Source organism: Microchirus variegatus (genome assembly GCF_963457635.1).
Source record: "Microchirus variegatus genome assembly, chromosome: 13".
NCBI lineage: Eukaryota > Metazoa > Chordata > Actinopteri > Pleuronectiformes > Soleidae > Microchirus > Microchirus variegatus.
In genome coordinates, this window is record NC_139814.1 from 3546332 (window position 1) to 3563035 (window position 16704).

The 16704-nt window shown below is 42.0% G+C and overlaps 1 protein-coding gene across 1 annotated transcript in view; it reads left to right on the top strand.

Moving 5' to 3' along the window:
• The first annotated feature begins 6945 nt into the window (after positions 1-6945).
• The window catches only part of arid1ab (AT-rich interactive domain 1Ab), a 73337-nt gene continuing 63578 nt past the window's right edge, over positions 6946-16704 (top strand). Inside the window, exon 1 of the mRNA XM_083899744.1 lies at positions 6946-7951. Coding sequence (XP_083755870.1) covers positions 7058-7951 — 894 coding nt within the window. The 5' untranslated portion in view covers positions 6946-7057. The remainder of the gene's footprint in view (positions 7952-16704) is intronic.

A 16704-nucleotide genomic window follows, 5' to 3' on the forward strand; every position in this document is an offset into this window, starting at 1 on the left:
ATGACGGAGTCCTTGTTTCCGTCCTGTCTTTAAGACAATCCTGGAGTTCAATTGAGGGGTTTGCGTCATCAGGCCATACAGATAAGTATAGCTGGGAGTCAAGCAGAGCTTTAAAGGATGAGCCAAGTCTGTCATTGGCTACATCTACATGAATATGAATGTCAGGCACACAGAAAATGGCAGGCGAGAACCCAAAAGCATGACACACGAGACAGAGTAGCTGAGATGTAACAGGCAGTGTTTAATACGAAGGCAGAGTTCAACGATGGATAACTAGGTTTGATGCTAGACAATTTGGCAGAGGACAAGTGGAAATGGGTATATGGTATATAAAGGGGGCAGAGTGATTAGCAGATGGGAGACAGGGGTGTGACGGGGAGGAGCAGATCAGGTGACTGGGAGTGACAGGTGGAATGACTGGTGGAATGACTGACAGGTTTCTGAAATGACAGGAAAGTTATTGATCATGATAAAACAGACAATGATAAATGTTATGAATTAGTGTAAACTGTGACAGAACCACCCCCCACCCTCTCTAGGGACCGATCCTGACGTCCCACTAGGCTGGTCAGGATGGTCTCAGTGGAACTAAGATGTGGCGAGATGGAACCCAAGAACACTCCTCAGGCCCATAACCCTCCCAGTCGATGAGGTATTGGATTCCTTTTCCCTGACGACGTGACTTGATGGCGCAGTGTACAGTGTAGGCAGGGCCCCCCTTGATGAGCCGGGGGGGGCTTTCTCTTTTTACCAGGTAGATGGATTCTGGGACGCGATGCAGCATAGAGTGGTTTCCATCTCCTGGTTCATTCTCTCTGTCTGTCCATTCGATTGTGGATTATAACCGGAAGATAAACTGACAGTGGCCCCCCAACAGCTGACAAAACTCTGTCCAGAAATGAGAAATAAATTGCAGTCCCCTGTCTGAGATGATGTCACAGGGGAGGCCGTGCAGACGAAAACATAGTACAACATGAGTTCTGCGGTTCCTTTAGCTGATGGTAATTTAGGCAACGGGAAGAACTGGGCTGTTTTGGAAAACCTATCCACAATGGTGAGGATGGTCATGTTACCCTCTGAGGGAGGCAAACCGGTGACCATATTGGGTGGAACGATATCTTCAGATTGAGGAGGGTTGTGGTCGGACTGGAACTGGCATGAGAGGGCATCGGGATTGACGTTCTTTGAACCTGGGCGATAAGAGTTAAAAAAATTGTGCCCACCTAGCTTGTCTGGAGTTTAGTTGTTTCGCTGATCAGATGTACTTTAGGTTCTTGTGGTTCATCCTGTTTAGCTCCCTCCAGCCAGTGCCTCCATTCTTCGTTTAACAGGCAGAAGCTCCCGATTCCTGATGTCGTAGTTCTTCTCAGCTGGTGACAACTTATGGAAAAAGAAAGCACAAGGAAGCACCTTTTGGTCCTCCGCCGAACATTATATTAAACACTTCTTTGAAGTCTAGGTATTTAGGCGGAATGCCAGACAAGTCTACGAACTGGTCAGAGGCAGAAATGTTACAGGTTGGTAGCAGGGCGGATTTTAAACATACGGCATGACAAGGTTCGCTCCATTGTAGAATAGAGCCAGTTATCCAGTCTATTTGTGGGTTACCACGGGAACCCAGTACGATCGGCTGATGTGGAGCATCTTTCAGGTGGAAAGTAATCAGTTCAGTGTGGTTACCTGATATGCCCAGATGAAGAGGAGCCGTGCGATGAGTAACCGTGCAGAGGAGGCGTCCGTCCTGTAGCTTTGATGGCTCTCGGTGAACACCAAGCTAACTGGCGAGGCCCCGATCCAGAAGATTGGAGTCAAGCTCCGGAGTTGATGTAACCAGTCACGCTATGAGATTGGCCATTGCAGGTGAGCTGAGCCTGAAGTAGCGGGTGAGAGGGCCATTCAATGTTCATCGTACAGCTCACCAGCGCCCTCTTGATCCCTGATGAGCCTTGTCTTTTAACGGGCAGGAGGATACATAATGACCCCCTTCTCCACAGTACATGCAACAGTTCTCTGTCGTTCTGCCACCGACAGCCTGGTTCTGCCCAGCTGCATGGGTTCTGCTGCGTCGCAGGAACTGGGAGATGTGGTGGGGACCCGGTAATCAGGAGGTGACGCCGGAGGACCTGGAAAACCCAGAGGAGGACCCGACGTCGCTCTCTCCCGCCTCCTCTCCTGTAGACGGCCGTCAATGCAAATAGCTGTGGTGATGAGAGCGTCTAATCCTGCTGGAGGGTCCCGCGCCGCCGGCTCGTCTTTAATGTCATCCGAAAGTCTGTGGTAAAAGGCAGACAGAGAGGATTCGTTCCAATCACTCTCCGCTCCTAATGTCCGAAACTCAATCGTGTAGTCCGCTAGTCTCCGCTTCCCCTGATGAGCGTCAACAGTGCGGAGCCGCACTTCGAGCTGGCTAATCCTCGCCTCCATTTAATACACATACCATTATCGCTAAATGAGGCTGAGGAATAATTGAACATCGAATTGAACAGTGGGTACATGACAGAGCAGGGGAGTGAGAGAGAGCAGGAGAGTAGGAGAGAGAGAGAGAGAAGCCATTGCTAGTAGGTATGCTAGGCTAGGCTGTTAGCACCCGGGTCAGAGAGAGAAAATAGCTGTGGATAAGCTAAAAAGTGGGTTTTTCTCCTATATGATTTAACTGAAATTTCTTATCCAAACAACCAATGATTTATAAAGGAAAATCATGAAAATTTAAAGGGGTGCCCAAACTCATACATACCACATGTTTGTGTAGAACTCTGTGCTGCACTGCAACACTTTGCGTACTTCCGCTCTTCCGGATATTATTGCCCTTGCCTGCACGCTCGCATTTTTTAGGGACAAAGCGAATCCACAAGACAACAATTCCTGGAATGTATAATTGTGATGTCACAATGAGTTCGGAAGTCAACACTGCATGTTTTATCTCCTGTACTTAGACTGAGGCGGACCACAAAAACATGAGGGAGTCATCTTTTTTCACCAAAGCTGTGATGCATACCGAACCGTGGGAAAACTGTACAATTGCATCCCTAGTACCTACTCAAGCAAAATGCTATTGGAAAGGCATCTTAACCATGCTGAGGTGAGCTGAGGCGAGCCCATGGAAACACGCCATAATTCTCAAGGTGAGTGCTGAAAAAACAGCACAATCTGAGCCACTTCTAAAATAAGACCATAAAGACAGCGTGGAAAGCAAATTGGGGTGATTTTGTGTGAATATATATAAACAAAAAGATATAAAACAGAGACCACCTTCTTGACAATACACATGTTTATGCAAAAAAAGATGGTGAAGGTTGACACCCCTACTCCCCTTTTTTGCCTCCACACACACATACATATGTTTGAGCAGCTATTATTCTTAGGACACTGCAGTGACCTCCATTCATTTGGACAAAAAAAGTCTTACCCTTAACCTAAATAATTTGAAGTTAATGCCTAACCAAATCCTAGCTCTAGACTTTACCAGATCCTCAGAAAATAGGTTCTGTCTCATTGGGAACAGGCTTTGGTCTCCCTCTCTCTCTCTCTCACACACACACACACACACACACACACACACACACACACACACACACACACACACACACACACACACACACACACACACACACACACACACACACACACACACACACACACAGCAGCATAGCATACTCTCATTTATTCAACAAACAAATGCAGCCTTTGCAGCTTTAAAAATAAATGTGAATATTTTCTGTTGGTGTAAAACTTCCAAGTCCAAGACAGTATATTCCTCCACGCACACAGTAGGCAATAGGAGCAGAAGACTCTGCATTGTAGAGACAGGGGTGAGCAATGCAGGGAGCCTGCTGCCTCCCATCCCCCACATTCACATAGCAAAGCTCTGCTGCCTTTCCAAGCAGCGATGCTGCGTTCATGTGCTCCACCCGAGACTCGTAAATACACAGCTTTGCAGCATTCAAAGAGCTATCTTAATGGAAATGAACTTTGTCCCATTGCAAAAGTATGTACGACATATACATGTCATGGAAGTTAATTTGATCGAAAAATATTCATTTTACTGCAAACCACACAGCAATGTTCTTTAAACAACAAACTATACACATGCACTTATCTGACATCTGAACATAAGTGTCCTGTGTCGAGTTATCATTCACACACACACACACACGTGTGTACTATACTGCTAGAATTATTATTTTATACATGCCTTGCCTTTCACCCGACAACAATTTGTTTGTCTGTGTGTCTATGGGACAGTTTTCACATTCTCCAATAATGATCTTGAATCCCAATTTTCACTAAATGAGACCGAAATTTCCCACACAACACGAAGGCAACAGTGTGCAAGCTGCTGCGGAGAGCGTGAGGCAGGTAGAGAACACGAAGGAGGGGGTGGGGGAGAGGTTGGTTGAGATGCATTTTGGGCGACTTAAAGCCCAATTTATACTCCTGCGTAAAGTGCTCTACGTAGGTTACGGAGACCCCTCTACGTCCCCAGAGAGCCTGTCGGAGAGCCTCTCCGTCATCTCCGGCTGTATAAAATATTTTTTAAGTGTCCGTCACTCGGTCAAGGGACAACGGAGACGGCAAGAACTGCGATTGGTCCTCAGGACAGGCCGAGCGAAGCTGAAGCTGCTCTGTGCCGGCCACTGTGCACACTAAGGGTCCACAGCTGCCATACTATAAATACGTCATATCTTAATACACAAACCACATGTTTAGACTCTAAATGGCCACTTTCTCGCCTCAAATGTCCTAAAGCTGCGTTCCGGGACACAGAAAAGTGACAAACGGCGACTATTTTAATGTTATTCAGCTGCAACAACAACAGTCTTTCTCTCTCGGACGCCATTGCTCACTGTAGCCAGAAGCACAACAACCTTGCATAGCGACCCCTACTGATCGGGAGGGAAATTCCAGCGCCATGAAGGAGAACTATGAACGCTCGCGGGGTCTCCGTGGTTACGCAGTTGGATAACACATTACGCAGTCAGAGAAGGGGTATGTGGCCTTAATGCGGCCTCATGCTTTCTCCAAATGTCCCCTCGTCCTTGTCTGTGTGAACACACAACACTTTATATACTGTTTTTATCTCCATCAGGGTTTATTTTTTGTGTCTACACCTCCTGGTCTGTCACTGGCTAAGTGCAACCCCCATCACTGTTAATTTTCATAAATGAATATTACAAATATCTGTCACAATATGCAGACTGAATAAAGGAAATACCAGTATGCAGTATATAAACAATAATATAGAGTTTATAAGCAAAAACAGAAAACTGAATGAAAGTTTCACTTATTTAATCTACTGAATACATGATGTACATGATTGTGTAAATCTATAGAGCACAGGGTATAATATAATTATGGTAATCACCCATTCACTCACACAGCACATTTTCTATTACTCATCTTTCATACCCATTAACACGCTGCCGACACAGTCATCAGGAGTAATGTGGAGTTCGGTGTCTTGCCCAAGGACACATCGGCAAGACGACCTGCTCTACCACTGAGCTACCATCACATAGAAGCCCTTTTAAATGATACTGTAGTTCATGGATATTTTCTCTTACATTTAATGTGTCACATGGTAGTGATGTGTGCTCACTTTGGATAATGAACAATATTAGTTAATGCTTAAAGGGACACAATTAGTATTTATGGGTTTATATAACCCAAAATCCACTTTTTTATACATATTATGTGCTCCTGCATTGTCTAGTCGCTGTATAATAGTTTTTGTTTCATTTTCGTAGTGTTTCAAAAAGTCATGTGAAATAACATGGTCACGGGCCGCGGTTGCATAGCCACTGTTAGCAGCGAGACGCCATGTTTCTACTGGAGCCTGTAAAGACAAACGCGAGAGAACAAATCAAGCGTCTCTTTACTTGTAGCTGAAGTCCCGCCTCCTCTCTCTCCGCTTCGTCTGCTACGGCCGCGGTAGCTCCGCCCTCTCCCTCTCCTCACGAACCTCATCTGCTGACACGGAGAAAGACGACGAGGACGACATTTGACCAGCTGAGGATACCGTAGCGCTCAGGGAAGGGAGGGGGTGAGCAGAGGAGCAGGTCTTTGTTGTAAATTTCAGCCTCTCCTCTAGATGGCACTATAAACTACTTACTTCACCTTTAAGAAATACTGTTATATTTAGATAAAGCGTGTAAAAATTCTGTGAAATGTTCCTTATATAGATAAAAAATGTACACAAGCTTTATAATTTTTTTATCACCTGATTAAATGTTGTTTTTTTGGGGTAGTTAAATATATATATATATATATATATATATATATATTAGGAGCTGGGTCAGCTCTATTGAAGCCACCACTTAGGAGCTGGGTCAGCTCTATTGAAGCCACCACTTGGCCCACACAAGGTGATGGATGCTGCAACATGCAACTTCACCACTAAATGTTTCTACATGTCACACACTGCACCTTTAACATAGAGGCAGTGTTACATCAGCACAGAACTGTGTTTCTCAATTCATCCAAATGTGGCACTTTACTAAAGTTTAATAAAGTGTCATTGATTTACCGTGATTAGCATACGTTTTTACCTAAATGCTCTGAATTTGTCAGACATTTTAAGTGCAGTTAGAAAGGGCATCAGTCGCTCACAACAAGTGCTCAACCCTATGATTCCAGACCATCAGAGTCCAGGTCCAGTTTAACTCTGTGTGTGCCGGGTTTTCGTTTCCTCGCGACAGCACTGGAGGATGATGGCTGTGTCTCGCACACGGAGCCTCGTGCTGGTGTCGTTGATGTGTTCCTCTAACCGAAGCCCCCTCCTCCCTCCAGCGCTCACACACTTGTGTTTCTCACATTCATTCCCTCGTTCTATATTCATATTTTTCCTCCACAAAATGTGCCCTCTTTCCCCCGCGCTATAAACGGAGTACCAGTGGATTATCGGATAGCGTTCCAAGCGGAGAGCAGAGGGGAAAATGAACCGGGATAGCGGGTATGTTGTTATAAATATAATCGTGCACATATTCAATGGTTGTTCGGAGTTTGTGAGCGAGTCGCCGCGCTGAGAGAGCGAGAGGAAGAGTGGCGAGAGAGGGATATCATGGCCGCTCAGGTCGCCAGCGTCGCCTCTCTCAATACTAACCCATCATCCGAACTCAAGAAGCCGGATCGGGACACACATGAGGAGTCGGTGCCGGGAGTGAAAGAGCATGAACATAAGGAACCAGGGCCAGACACATCTCCTGGTCCGAGAGAGCTGCAGGACGGGACCGAATCTGGAAATGCAGGGGGAGGAGGAGGGGATTCTGACATGAAGAACGGAAATGGGAATTTACCCCGGGTAAATAATACCAGTAATCAGAACGATACGGGCGGGCCCGAAGGAAATAACCATCCCGGAATAGGACACCACCACTCGGGCCCCTTTCCTCCACCTCCCTACGGTTACAACCAGCACTACACCCGGGCTCCTTTTCATCAACATGGCGGACAACAAAGCGCTGGCATGGCAGCTGCATCGGGGACTGGCATGATGGAGCCTTACCCCCCGAATTCACACGAGCACGGCTACCCTAACCATTACAACAACTACGGCCCGTTCCAAAACAGAACTTATCAGAGCCAAGGATACGGGGCCATGAATTCCCCGCGTCACAACCAGCCTCCGGCGGCTGGGGGGCAGCCAGTCAAGCAACAGCCGGCAGGCGGAACCACAGCTATGGCTGCCTCGTTTAATAATCAGAGGTATAACATGGTAAACCAACAGTCTACGTCTACACCAACTTTGAATCAGCTTTTGACATCTCCCAGTTCCACCAGGAGCTATCCGAACTACCCACAAGGAGATTACAACAACCAGGAAGGGGTTAATAAGGGACCAGGAGACACGGGCAACAGTCAGTATGGTGGGGTCCATCCGGGTTGGCAACAAAGGACCCATCACCCGCCTCCAATGAGCCCGGGAAACACCGGGCAGCCCCCGAACAGAAACCAGGTAAACTTCACAAACTGCACTGACACACTTAGTCTGAATTTAAGTCACCTGTCGGCTCAGAAAACGCTCTGGAGTTTAATGTTGCGTTAGACCAGCCATTGTGTATGTAGCAAGAGTTTTAAAATGGCTGCCTTTTCCCATCATAACCCCCTGCAATAGTGTTGAGACAGAGACACAAGCGTCACGCTGTCTTAGTCCAAACTTTGTGAGTCGTGGCTGTTGTTGTGTGTGTGTGAGACCAGGTGGAGCAGGTCGTTTGTCGGGAGAAAGTGTGTGTTTACTGGGTGTGTGTGTGTGTGTGTGTGTGTGTGTGTGTGTGTGTGTGACAGTGCAGAGGGGGAAATCACGAGATAATTGTTCGCAGTGCTGCCACATTGTAGGATCCAGCACGAACAACCATTCACATATTGAACGTGTAAGGTCCACGCAGTGCACACTGTTGTGTTAGCGGCTGTCAGGGCATCAAACAGGAGGTTTGCATCATTCTATAAATGGGACACAAGAGGAGCTCTCCGTCAGATAAACAGCCTCCGTGATGGAAAGACGTGTCCCACAATAATTACACCCGCCGAGTGTGATATCAGTACGATCGTTAACGCGATTCATTTAATCCAGATGGAGTGTTTCGGTGACGGAGACTCGGTTCTGCTTGTGTATGCTCAGCCCAGCCCACTCTCTGAGTCTCTTCTTGCCTCAAATGGCTCCGCAGGTCGGAGCAGGCGAAGTGCTGCTTGCCTTTGCTTTGGCATTTGAATTATGGAGGTAAAATGATGCTGTCAGAGCCACGAGACAGTTGGTCTTAGGTTGACATGAAGCCCAAATCTGATTGGCTCCTGATCCTCTGCCTCTGGCCATTTATAATTGCATCTAATAGAAGGCTGCAGAAAAACAACTCCTCCGCCCACTCGTGTTCCTCCACCATGTGAAGGCAATATAGACCCACATCGATTTCTGCTATTGTTTGCTTTGAGCACATGTTTACATTTGTATTATATGTTGTATATGTTTTCTTTTTCTGCTCTACACGAACAGAGCCACACATATATTCTATTCATTTGTTGTATTATTGAAAGCATTTAGTGAACACATTTAGTCACTTCCCATTGCTGTAATTTGCATGAAGACTGTACTCATGTTGACCATTATTATTTGTGTGTGTCATACTCATTGGTGCTGAGTCACATCTGTCATATTTTTAGCTGTTGACATCTGCACACCTGACGTTTATGTGTTGCTAAGGTATGCTCTGTGTACTGCTCATTTTAGTTGACTGACTCTGGTACAGCAGTGAGGTGTGGTCATGTATTTGCTGCTGTACAGCCTTGTTTTCCAGATAGGGAATTAAGGCGACTTTTGAATCTGAGCTTCTCATAGACGTGTGGGAAAGTTGGGCTTTTGCAGTTGTGTTTACAAGCAACCAAGGTGTCAGCCAAGTGTCACGGTTTTTTCCTGCATGTTTACATGAGTCTACAGACCCCGTGTCATAAACCTAAATACGTAACGAGAATGCACAATTCTGCCACGCGAGTGAGATCCGTCTAACACACACGCACTGGTTATTTTGGTATTATTCCTAATAGAAACGCAAAAAATACGTACCGTACCACCCCGAGCTGTTCCACTCAGTGGAAACAAGGTATATATATATATGTATATATATATATATATATATATATGTGTATATATATATATATATATATATATATATATATATATATATATATACACATACAGGTGCGTCTCAATAAATAAGAAAAGTGGAAACGTTTGTGGAAAAGTTAATTTATTTCTGTAATTCAACTCAAATAGTGAAACCCTGTATTACATAAATTCAATACACAAACTGAAGTAGTTTAAGTCTTTGGTTCTTTTAATTGTGATGATTTTGGCTCACATTTAACAAGAAAGTAAAATTCAGTATCTCTAAAAATTATAACGAACCATAAGACCATTTTTTTTCAAAAAACAACCGTTGACCTTCTGGAAGGTATGTTCATTTATATCTACTCAATACTTGGTTGGGGCTCCTTTTGCTTTAATTACTGCCTCAATTTGGTGAAACATGGAGGTGATCGGCATCTTCAAAAAGCTCGTCAGCAGAAGGAAGCATGAAGTGCTCTAAAATGTCCTGGTAAACAGGTGCAGTGACATTGGTTTTCAAAAAACACAGTGGACCAACACCAACAGACAACATTGCACCCCAAACCATCACAGGCTGCGGTTCTCTCGGTTGGTTATGCATCTTTTTCTTCCACTCGACTTTCTGTGAACATGCTTGGATAGAGCACTCTGTGAACAGCCAGCTTCTTTGGCGATGAATTTCTGTGGCTTCCCCTCCTTGTGAAGTGTGTCAATGACTGTCTTCTGAACAACTGTCAGATCAGCAGTCTTCTCCATGATTGTGAAGCCTTTTGAACCAGACTGAGAGACCATTTTGAAGGCTCTGATTAGCTGATTGGAATGTGATACCATAAAGTTACAATGGGGAACTTTTTCACCATATTCAAATTTTTTGGAGATACTGAAATCTGGGTTCTTGTTAAATGTGAGACAAAATCATCACAATTAAAAGAACCAAAGAACTACTTCAGTCTGTGTTTATATAATACACAACGTTCACTATTTGAGTTGAATTACTGAAATAAATGAACTTTTTCCACCTCTCTCTCTCTCTCTCTCTCTCTCTCTCTCTATATGTATATATATATACATATATATATATATATACATTAGGGATGCAACGGTACATTTTTCCCACGGTTTGGTATACATCACGGTTTTTGGGCCACGGTATCCGTACGGTTTCGATATCTTAATATAAAACTACTCAGACTAGCAAAGGCAATATTGCATTGTAAAAATAATTAAAACTAGGGCTGCAACTAACGATTATTTTAATAATCGATTAATCGGTCGATTATTTTTTCGATTATTCGATGAATCGGTTAAAAAAAGGAAACATTTGTAATTGCCACATCTTTATTCAAAAACGGAACATTTCAAATTCACAGTGCAGACTAAAGTGTAAAAACAACTGGTTATTGCTCCAACGTCTCTGAGCTATCAAAAAGTAATATTAAATGATAAACAAAAAATCAAAACTTACTGGAATAACACAAAAAAACATACAATGTATGATATACATACATTAACAGACGAGTCACATTTTTTATAATATTAATTAATTAATTAATTTATACTCACATGTTAAAGTACACATGTATTTTTATACTAATTTAAGTATATTTAATATGTTGATTTTGACCCTGTCTGACGACATAATGTTCTACCTCACTTGAATCTCACCTGCTTACTACAGAAAATGTACACTTGAAACTAACTCATTACATTATTACATCATAGTTGTATGTAAACTCGTTTTTTAATAACTTACAGCTGTAAGTGCTTTAAAAATAGAAGAAAAAAAGACACACACTAATGCTTTTGTTAGTTTAATAAACTGTTCATGTTTGTAAAGCTGAATAATTTATAAATTAACCCACTAAAGGAGAAACATGAGAGACTAATGTTACATGTCCTTACTTCCTTACTCCCTTCCTCGTCACGTAGGACTCCTACATGTTTTCTTTTTAGGTGCTGGTTAATCACCGTGGTTCTCCCGTGTCACGCCATTTCGCTCTTGCAAAGATTGCAGCTAACACACTTTTTAGGTTCATGAATGGTAAAGTGTTCCCACATATTAGAAGATTTTGGCCGAACGGTTTTCTCAGTCTCCGCCATGTTTCAAGTCAAATATATAGTTGTCGCTCACTCTAAAACTTTCCCGCACTGCTTATCCGCTCGACTATTCACGCGCACACAAGGCTCGCTGTGGGCGTGCATCAACCGGCATGAAACAGTCGGCATCTGTAACAGTTCCGCGCCTAGGAGTGACGTATTAATCGCGCGACTCAACGAATCGATAATTAAATTCGTTGCCAACGCTTTTAGAAATCGATTTTTACCGATTTTATCGATTCGTTGTTGCAGCCCTAATCAAAAGTAATATTAAATGATTAAAAATCTAAACTTACTGGAATAACACAAAAAAACATACAATGTATGATATACATACATTTACAGACATTATTTATAATAATAATTAATTAATTAATTAATTAAATTTATATCACACAGGTTAAAGTAAACATTTATTTTTTTATACTCATTTAAGTAAATTTAATATGTTGATTTTGACCCCCCACATACAATTCGATTCGATCCGATATTGATTTGGGTTAATGTTATTAAAACCATTTTTTGGAGCTGTTACTTGAAATGCATGACTGAATAGTTATGCAACATATTAATACTAGTATTATATTGACATTCAACAGTAAATTAATGAAGTTTTGGTAGTTAATGATGGCTGTAAGGACCGATCCCCCTCAGAATGTTGATACAAACATGCTGTGGGCCAGAATTACCGAACAGATCCAGGGCAACAATGGACTGCTATTGGGACACTAACCTGGAGCATTATTAAAAATATGACATTAAGAATTCACCCAAAAAGTGTTGCTGTTGCATACAAATGCACTTTTATTCTAATTATTTATATGAAAAACAAAGACATTCTGTAAATAGAGATTACTGGTTTCAAAGTAACCTAACGGTCATTACTGTATGTAAATAGGAATCAATCAAAAGGGACACAGAGACATCGCTTTGCCATGAGAGCCAAATGAGGATTCTGCAGGCTTCCTCGCCCTGTACCTTTTGATCTCGTCTTCTGCCTCCTGTTAGAGTTTTCTGTGTGTGTGGAGTTATTTACCTCCAGTCGTTTCAAAGCTGGAGCTTTGCAAACTTTTCAGCAGCGGCTAACTTCACCGCTGTCCGACGCCAAGTGGGGTGAAAGTTCACCAGGGGAAAATGTTTTTATTTTATTTTTTAAATCGATCTCCGGACGTACAAATCGTTCTTTAGGAATTAATACGACAATCGATTTAGAATCAGAGAATCTATTTTTTTTCAACACAGGTCTAGTCGCACTGTAGGTGAATGCGGAGCCAACTTCAGCGTTGTGATGCGTGGAATATGTTTACCCGGAGTGAATCATGTCTGTCGATATCCAACTTAAAACTAACTTCAATGCGGTGCATAACCTATGCGGTGCATAACCTACAGTCCTTTTCCCATTCTCATCATAGTTTGCGCTGAATCCAAAATAATCCCACACTTAACGGACTTAAGGCCACATTATACTTCTCCGACTGCGTAATGCGTTATCCGTCTGCGTAACCACGTAGACCACTCGAGCCTTTATACTTCTGCGTCGTGGTGACAGATAGGCGCTTCAATTTCCCACCCGATCAGTACGGGTCGCTGCGCAAGGTTGTGCTTTTGGCTACAGTGAGCAATGGCGTCCGAGGGAGAAAGACTGTTGTTGAAACAGTGGCCGTTTCTCACTTTTCTGTGTCCCGGAACGCAGTTTTAAGATAATTTGAGGCGAGAAATTGGCCATTTAGAGTCTAAACATGTGCTGTGTGTGTTAAGATATGACGTATTTATAGTTCGACAGTTCGAAGTCGGCGGGGATCAGCTCCGCCTCTGTCAGGACACCCGGTGCTCACTGAGAGCCGGCACAGAGCAGCTTCGCTCGGCCTGTCCTGAGGACCAATCGCAGCTCTTGCCGTCGACGCAGAGACTCTACAACAGGTTCTGCGTCGACGCAGAGCACTTTAAGCAGAAGTATAAATTGGGCTTTAAACGAAGACGGTGCCTCTTCAAACTTGAGTCTCGTTCATTTAAAAGGGTGTAAGATATGTACCTAAGATATGTTATTTTTGATACAGTTTTGTTCACAACATATTACCAACACAAAAATAAGTAAATGAACACAGGCCAAGACAGCAGACCTCAATCGCTCTCTCTCTCCGCGCCTCCCGCCCTGTGCCATACGGCTTCACGCTCTCTGCACATACTGGTTTAAATACACAACAAACAAATGCTGAGTGCTGATCAAGAGTTTTGTGCAAGCAATGTAAGGTTGCTCTTCTCCCAAATATGACAGGCTTCATTCAGTGATTGAATGAAAACGTTTACATGCAGTAAACGTTTTCACGCTTTACACGCTTTGAACAGTACAACATAACTTTAGCTTAGGTAATGTCCAGGTAATTGTTTATTTAAAGATGTTTATTTGACTGTATTCAGTATAGACTAGTTTAGTTATTTCACTTATATCTGTCTATAGTAAACAGTGTTGGGAACGTTACTTTTAAAAAGTAATTCGTTATAGTTACTCACTACTTGTTCCAAAAAGTAACTGAATTAGTAACTGAATTACTCTATAATAAAAGTAATTCGTTACCAGCTAAATTAACTATTTGCGTTACTGTTTAACAAAAGTTGCGATATGTCAAAGAATTAGATATTTTTTGAGCAGTTTTTGAAATAGTAGAACAGACAGATGTTTGCACATAACTTTAAACAGTTACACCATATAAAGTGCATTCAACTCTAGCAAATTAAATCAAACCTGAGACAACTGGTCAAGTAAACAACCTATACTTCCAAGTATTTTGGGCACAACAAAGGTACACTTTTAAACAACAGTAAAGTGTGTTTAGCTCTGTAGTCTCATACAATTAAAAAAATCAAAACCCCAATCTCCTACAACTGGTCTGGTAGATATTCTGTACTTCAAGTATTTTCTTCAAAAGTAAACAGTTCAATAACATATAGTGTGTTTGCAGTAACTGTAGCAAATAATAAATAAATCAAACTCTAACAACCTGAGATAAATAGTCTGGAAGACATAGGCTGCTGTATTTCTTTATCTTCATTAAAAAAAAGTAAATAGTTTAACATGATGGAGTGCTTTTAAAGATTGAACTTTGACTCCTAGATATGCATCTACCCATGCAAACACTTCTTCTAAAACACTCATCTATTCATGTGTCCGTCGTGTATCCGACTAACCCATGTAGCCCTAAAACCACTGATTGTATCTAAGGAGCAGCAGCATTTCAAACCTCTTGTCTCTCAGCCTGTTTCTCTTTGGGTGAAGACCAGCTTCCCCAAAATACTTTTCATCGGGTTGCTCCTGACTCGCCATCCCTGTGCCGTCAAATCTTAAGCTGTGTGTGTGTGCGTGTGTGTGGCGCGTGTGTCAACGCGTGTAAAAACACTGGCTCTGATTGGCTACCATGAAACATGACTTTGCCCACCTCCTCACAAGCGATGAGCCAGGGGTGCGTTCGAATTATAGTTTATTCAATGCATGCAGTGCATAGTAACGCATCGCATTTAACGTCCAGTAACGTTAACGGTGTTGTAACGACGAGAAAAGTAATAAGTTAGATTACCCCGTTACTAAAAAAATAACGTCGTTACCTGACGCCGTTATTTTAAACGGCGTTATTCCAAACACTGATAGTAAATAATGTATTGAGAAAACATTCAGTTTGAAATAGTCATAATTTCACATTTCAAAATTCTTGTCGTCATCGTCGTCAGCCCCCCCCCCCCATGGTTTAAAAAAATCCTGGAGGTAACCCTGTGTGTGTATATGTATATATATATATATATATGTATATATATATATATGTATATGTGTATATGTATATATATATATATATGTATATATATATATATGTGTATATATATATATATATGTATATATATATATATATATATATACGTTATATATATATATATGTATATATATATATATATGTATACACATATATCTGTGTTCGTCAATCCTGGAAATGACAATGTTCTCGGAAGTCTTCAGTTTTAATGATTTCTTTGTTTATGTGGAGAAAAGAAACCAAGAAAATATTCACATTTAAGAAGCTGAAACAATCAGAAATCTTGTTTTAATCATGAAAAAAGCTTCAAACCGATTATCGATTATCAAAATAGTTAGCGATTAATTTAATAATCGATTAATAATCGCTTCATCGATTAATCGTTTCAGCTCTAATGTGTACACTAGTGCTGTCAAACGATTAAAATATTTAATCGCATTAATGTCATAGTTGACTCGCGATTAATCGCAATTAATCTCACATTTTTATCTATTCTAAATGTCCCTTGATTTCTTTTTGTACCGTTATTTTTCCTCATTTTAATACTCTTATCAACATAGAAAAGTGGATTGGCTTGTTTTGTGTAAATGTTATTTGCATATTTTGGCTTATACTGTAGTGTAGGGCTGAACAATTAATCGAAATGTATCTAACTTGCAATACAGCTTACTGCAATTTCAAGACACTATTTATAATATAATATTTGTTCAAGCCAAAATATAATTTTAGATGAATTATTATTACACATCTTATTCTACAGACTGAACCATGCTGTCAGACACAAACTAATCTATGTTACAGACTTAAACTGGTGTGTGTAACTTGTGTGTGTGTTGTTGGAGGTACGAGACATCAGTGAAGCAGGAAGTAATATGTTCCCTGTGTTTACATTAGCGAGCCGCAGGTGAATATCTCTGTCACTCTGCATATTTTGAGTTCTTCCTCTTGTGAGAGCCACACAATAATAACAGAGGCTGTGTATCAGTTCTGTGAATAAAGAGCAGTTCTTCAACGCAGACGAATTCCAGTGGTTTAATGTGTTGTTGCCGTAACCAGCTAATCCGAGCTGAAGGAGCTAGCGGAGAAGTGCACAGCGCTCGCCATCCACTCAAAACAGAAAAACAACCCCACAGACTACTCTTTGACCGGGTCGCGCAGCGTGTTTGTTGTTTTGTTTCCGGTCTATCTAGATCCGCTGTGGGGTTGTAGTTATTC